Source organism: Bos indicus, chromosome 2 (genome assembly GCF_029378745.1).
Source record: "Bos indicus isolate NIAB-ARS_2022 breed Sahiwal x Tharparkar chromosome 2, NIAB-ARS_B.indTharparkar_mat_pri_1.0, whole genome shotgun sequence".
Classification (NCBI taxonomy): domain Eukaryota; kingdom Metazoa; phylum Chordata; class Mammalia; order Artiodactyla; family Bovidae; genus Bos; species Bos indicus.
This window is the reverse complement of record NC_091761.1, coordinates 27,674,206-27,680,205: the sequence shown is the minus strand read 5'-3', so window position 1 is coordinate 27,680,205 and position 6,000 is coordinate 27,674,206. Positions and strand designations below refer to the sequence as shown.

The following is a 6,000-nucleotide window of genomic DNA, read 5'->3' as shown; positions in this document are numbered from 1 at the left end:
CCTGTAGGCGCACTGGAAGCCGACTGAGATCCCTGAAACTCCAGTCGGGCCGGAGCCGGTGCTGTGAGCATGTGCGAGCAAGCCTGGGGGACCGGAGCGGATTCGGGAAACCGGACCCAGGTCGCTACCCTAAGCGCCGCTCCAGAGCTCGGTGACCGCAGGGCCAGTCGGCTCTCCCAGGAGCGGTGCCCCTGCGCCCAGGGCGCAGCGGCTGCGCCCTGCCCTCCGGGCGTGGGCTAGCCGGCCGCGTGTGCCTCGCTGCTTGACGCGAGGACTAGCCAATCAGGGCCAGCGGCCCGGGCTGCCATGTGACAGGCGAGGCGGCTCCTTTCCCCAACGCGGCCAGAGGGAGGAGAGAACCGGGGCTCGCCGCGAGCCTTCGAGAGCAGCGGCCGCGGAGGACGCGGCAGCAGCGGCGGCGGCGGCACAGGCTCGGACCAGCAGCGCGCGCATCCCCTGGCGCCCTGCGCGGTGGAGAGCTCGGCGGGCCGCGGGAGCCCAGGACGAGAGTGGACAAAGCAAGATGGCAGGAATCTTAGCCTGGTTTTGGAACGAGAGGTTTTGGCTCCCGCACAATGTCACCTGGGCGGACCTGAAGAACACGGAGGAAGCCACCTTCCCGCAGGCTGAGGACCTCTATCTCGCCTTCCCCTTGGCCTTCTGCATGTTAATGGTACGGCTCATCTTCGAGAGGTAAGGAGAGCTGGAGCGCTCCTCCCCCCAACGCACACCCTCGCGCGCGCGCACACACACACACACACACACACACAAACACACACACACCCGCACATCCTTGCGCGCACACGCACACTCGCGTGCTCTGTGGCGCACGCACCCGCGCCCCCAGCGCTAGCGCTCACGCCTCCCAACCTTTGTGTTCTGGAAGGGGTTGCTGACCCCTTAGCACTGTTGAGGTTCTGGGAGCCGGAGAGGGTCTGGCTGGCCTCCGAATTTCCTCCGGGGCGCCGGAGAGGGCCTGGGGAGCATTGGGGTAGCCCCCCGCACCCCGGACCCGCGCTCTCCTCCTCGCGGAGAGGGCGGGCGAACAAAGGTGAGCAACGGCTGGCCGCGGGACACGCTGCACTCCGCCGGGATTGTCCCTCTTTGCCGGGTGATCACGGCGCGCTGCCGGGAGAGGCTTCCACGCCGAGCCTTGTTGCCACTCACCTGACAGCCAGAAACGTTACGGACGCGCGGCCGGGAGGACGGAGGAACCGTGCACACTTCCAAATCCTTTCACCCTGGCCCACGGATTGCCCGGACTGGGCTTCGGAAATTTCTCCAGGGACTCTGGCTTCTGGTAGCTGTTTGGTTTCCATCAGTGACACTGAGTATCAGACCACAGTGCTGGGAAATAGGTGACAATAGTTTGTAGGTTTCCAGGACTCCGGGCCATTAGCCATTTCTTTAAAAGAGGACGGGACGGGTGCACAGCCTGCAAAAGGGTATTATTAAATTGATAGATGTTTCCTATGAGTAACCATAAACTTTGATACCAGAACACAAATAGTTTTAAAGAATTGCCATATTATTGTTGGTATAATAACCGGATTTGGTTGGCAATTTAAAGAATTGCCATATTATTGTTTGTATAATAACCGGATTTTGGTTGGGTAACCTTTGTGTCATAAACAAACTTGTGTTACTTATTGAATTAATCTTAGGTATGAGATTAGATTTTGCCTGCCATGCATTCTCCGGGGTGCTATTGAAACAAAACCGGGACAGCAGAACACGCTTCGTTTTCTCAACCGAAAACCTTACCTACCCTTTCTCTCCCTTCCCCCGCCCTCCATTCATCAGTACATGCTGAACTCAGATCACTGAGTATAGACTCCACTTCTCCCTTAGACTTCCTTTCTCCTCTCCTGTCCCCAACTCATCTTGGTCTTGTTTCTTAAGCTTTTGCTCTGTTTTTTTTGTTTGTTTGTTTTGTTTTTGGTATTTCTCTTTGTCCTAAGCCACTCTTGAGTGGCACAAATGGCAGAATTTGTCTTTTGTGTCATTTGTTGCTGGAAATGGCAACAGACAGTACTTCATGGGAACAATAAGTATCTTTTGTTTAAGGAAGGTGTATTTTTCAATGGGCATTATTGTTGCTTGAGAACTAAATCAGCTATTTCACCTGCAGAGATTAACATGCACAAAGGAACAGACTTAAAGAGCTGTTTCAAATGATGGGACTCTAGCACAGATGCCCTCTTTGATCCCATCCTGCGCTGAGACTTACAGTGAGAAAGTGGGTGTGTTTGCAGGGTTAGAGTTGCTTGTAGAGCAGATGTTTACTGATAGAAAATGGGAACTCATATCTGAACTTGCAGTCTCTCCAAAAAGAGCCTGTGGGGAGCAGCCAGTTGCTCTGTGACCTCACATAGTAGGGACTCCATACAGTTGCTGAATGACGTCTGATCAATCCTGGCTGATAAATCCTGGCCACACTCACTTTTAGCTGGCTAATGCATTTAAAGAGATGTATAGCGTTATGTTTTGAAAAACAAGCATGTCAGCTATTGACCTGTGTGCAGAAAGCTGATTCCAGGCTGTTCCTTTGGTTGGAAGAAATACATTTGATAGAGAATGGAGATAGCTTTGTACTTCGCCTTTTTCTGCCTTTTTTTTTTTAAATAAAAGTTACTTTCATAGTTGAAACTGGAATTTCATTTTTCCTCTTCCTGAACATCTTTTTCTTCCTTTGCACAATCCTATGACTTACAGTTTACACAAGGGGGTCAGCTGCCTTCAACTGTTAGTCACAGCAGATGTCCTCATATTGATATGTAGAGACTTGGTGAGTTTCTTGCAGGCCCTTGATCCAAATAAAAGTGATTTAGTAGCCTATAGGAAAAGTGAAAGTTTGTGATTAATACTCAATATAGTAATCCAGGATGGCCCATATACCACAAGATGCTACTGACTTTTGGAATGGTGTCTACTTTGCTTTTTCCTATAGTAGTGACAACTCTGTCTTTAACCATTTGGGACACTCTCACTTTTCTGATAATCCAAGGGTATAATTCTATCCAGAATTTCAAGTACTGCATGTTTCTCGTCTTCTCAAACCTAAGGGACACATTTTGGCATCCAACCTGTGGCCTGCTTTTCAGCACCCATCAAAGACCTGAATCAGTATAACTGAACTAGCCAATACTGTTGGCATTGACACAGCTCACTTTTGGTACCCTTACAACACACTGGGCAGGTTTCTTTTTCTTTTGCAGTTTTCTGTAATATATAACACGATTTAAAGAAGCTGGTTGGAAATCTTTTTATAAAATGATTTGTAATAGGAAATAATTCCCCTAGGATTCTGTTCCTTTTAGGCCGTTATCATTTATTTCAAAGCTGAGAACATACCTATGAAATAACTGATTATCCAAGACCTTAATTTCTATTAAATGGGAGCCTTCAGTACTCTTGTTGAGACTAAAATTGTGAATTTGGATTCATTCTCCTCAGTCTTACTCATTTCTCTCTATAAAGAGAAACACTAAAGAATGAATTGAATTGGCCTTTGCCCAACTGAGCAGTCCTATCTTTTTAATTTCACCCCCGCTGGTGGGTTGTTGGCAGTGAAGGCACGAGTGGCCAGAACAATGCCATGTTATAGCACCATATGGATAACAGTGTGAATACCTGGCATGGTTGGTCAAAAATGGAGCAGTCTAAATTCAGTGACTTCTGCCTGAGTCTGTGAATGGCCCAAAGCTTGGTGGTTTCTAGCATGGCCTTAGATATTACCTGCTTAACTGAGTAAAATATCTGTTGTTTACTGAGAAAACCTAGAAGTTTCTTGTAGAATGAAAATTGTAGTGTATATGGTCATGTTGTTGGCTTGTTGACAAGGAACAAAATATTATTTAATAACATAGCATCATTTATTTGATGAATTTTCTTGATTTAATACTTGTTTAGGCTCAATAAGCCATTCTCTGGAATTATAATAAATGCTTCTTCTAAACTCTTTTAAAAAATATGTGCTGCTATGGTATTCATAAATGTAGGATTAAAATTTTGCTGAATTTCTGTTCAGAAATAAAGACATTTTTGTGTTATAAAAGGTAATGCTAATGCATTTTCTTCCTTGTGGGTTTAGAGAGACACAGAAAGTACTTATTGAGAATCAGAATATTTGCATTCTAGTCAAACTTACCTCACACTGGGGTGGCCACCTAATTTCTGTGTCCCTTATTTTTTCTTTTGTGCAGTGAAGTTGATGGCCTTTGTAATCCAAGGTTGCTTGCACTTTCTCAGTTATCTGATTCATCCTATAGGAATGCTATAATATTTGAAGTTTACTAATTGTTATATCTTGAAACTTTAAGGCAGGCTAAACATTATTTTTTTGCAGGTAGTAATAAGTCATCTAAGAATAAAGAGTTTTTTTCATACATACAAATATCCTAGCTAATGGTTTTGTTTCTTATATTTTTAAATTATGGGTTGAGTTAAAGGAATCATTTGGGCTGTTATCACTTGTGCTCCAAAAAGCTATACTATTTCAGAATAACCAACAAAGAATATTCTCCAGAGAAAGCAATTGCTCTCTTTCCTTAGAACTTTTTTAGCTAGATCCCAGAGCCAAAGGATGAGATGGCTGGATCGTATCACTGACTCAGTGGACGTGAGTTTGAGCAAACTCTGGGAGATAGTGAAGGACAGGGAAGCCTGGTGTGCTGTAGTCCATGGTGTTGCAGAGTCAGACATGACTTAGCAGCTGAACAACAAAGAGTAGGCCTGATACCTCTTGTGATGGCTGGGTAAGAAATGAGCAACTCACTCATGTCAGGTTGGTTTTCCAAGTACTAAGCTACATGAGAACTGTCATTCTTCAGAGGCTGACATCAGAGGTGTCAAATAATGACCTATTGCCCCCAAACCCTCAAAGAACAACAGGTCTCAGCTGTATCAGAGGGAATGTCTGGCCAGTGGGTTAGTTTTTCTTATGGGTTTGCTTAATATCTTGGTCTTGTCAATAGCCTTGGGTGAGATCACAGAGGAGAAGAGAGGAGAGGAGAGAGAGAAAAATGAATGGGGCTGTATTCTTGATGGTTAGAGGGGAAAGGGTAGGTATGAGTGAATGTAAGGAAAAAGTGGGATGCCAGGTGAGTTTCATAACTGAAGGATATTCCCATAATGTACCTTAATAATGAAAACACTGATATCTTCAGATTTATTTTAGAAGCGTGGAGTGTGCAATGGAATGAAGTTCTACGTACCCTCAAAATCCATAGGTGGCCATCTTTAGTCATAAGTTGCAAGTGTCAAGGTGATGATGGTAGGAGGTGGCAACTTTGGGAGGTGACTAGGTCATGAGGGTGGAATCTTCATGTGTGTATGGGATTAGTGCCTTCATAAAAAAACAGGCTCCAGAGAGCTCCCCCACCCCTTCCATCATGAAAGTGAAAGTGAATTCACTCAGTCACGTCCAACTCCTTGTGACCCCATGGACTGTAGCCCACCAGACTCCTCAGTCTGTGGAATTTTCCAGGCAAGAGTACTGGAGTGGGTTGCCATTTCCTTCTCCAGGGGATCTTCCCAGCCCAGGGATTGAACCCGGGTCTCCCGCATTGCAGGTGGACTCTTTACTATCTGAGCCACCAGGGAAGCCCCCTTCATGAGGACACAGTGAAAAGATGGCTGTCTGTGAAGCAGGAAGGATGACTTCACCAGACACCAGGTCTGCTGGCACTCTGATCTTAGACTTCCAGTCTCTAGAACGAGGAGAGAGAAATTTCTTTTGCCATTTAATGATATAGTCTCAATATTTGCCATGTCATTAAACTTATTCAAAAGTATTTTCAATGACTACATTATTCTATGCTGTGAATATACTATAATTCATTTAACCAGTCCCTATATTATGGCAACCCACTCCAGTATTCTTGCCTGGAGAATCCCATGGATGGAGGAGCCTAGTAGGCTGCAGTCCATGGCGTCCCAAAGAGTCGGACACGACTGAGTGACTTCACTTTCACTTTCTATATTATTGTTGGATATTTA

The 6,000-nt window shown here is 45.8% G+C and overlaps 1 protein-coding gene across 3 annotated transcripts in view; it reads left to right on the top strand.

Annotated features, from left to right (window-relative positions):
* Positions 1-335: 335 nt before the first annotated feature.
* The window catches only part of CERS6 (ceramide synthase 6), a 359,336-nt gene continuing 353,671 nt past the window's right edge, over positions 336-6,000 (top strand). The window contains exon 1 of one of the 3 annotated variants that reach the window (XM_070803789.1): positions 336-693. In XM_070803789.1, the coding sequence (XP_070659890.1) occupies positions 524-693 (170 nt within the window). In that variant the 5' untranslated portion in view covers positions 336-523. The remainder of the gene's footprint in view (positions 694-6,000) is intronic. The other 2 variants (XM_070803794.1, XM_070803792.1) reach the window with 2 other exon arrangements.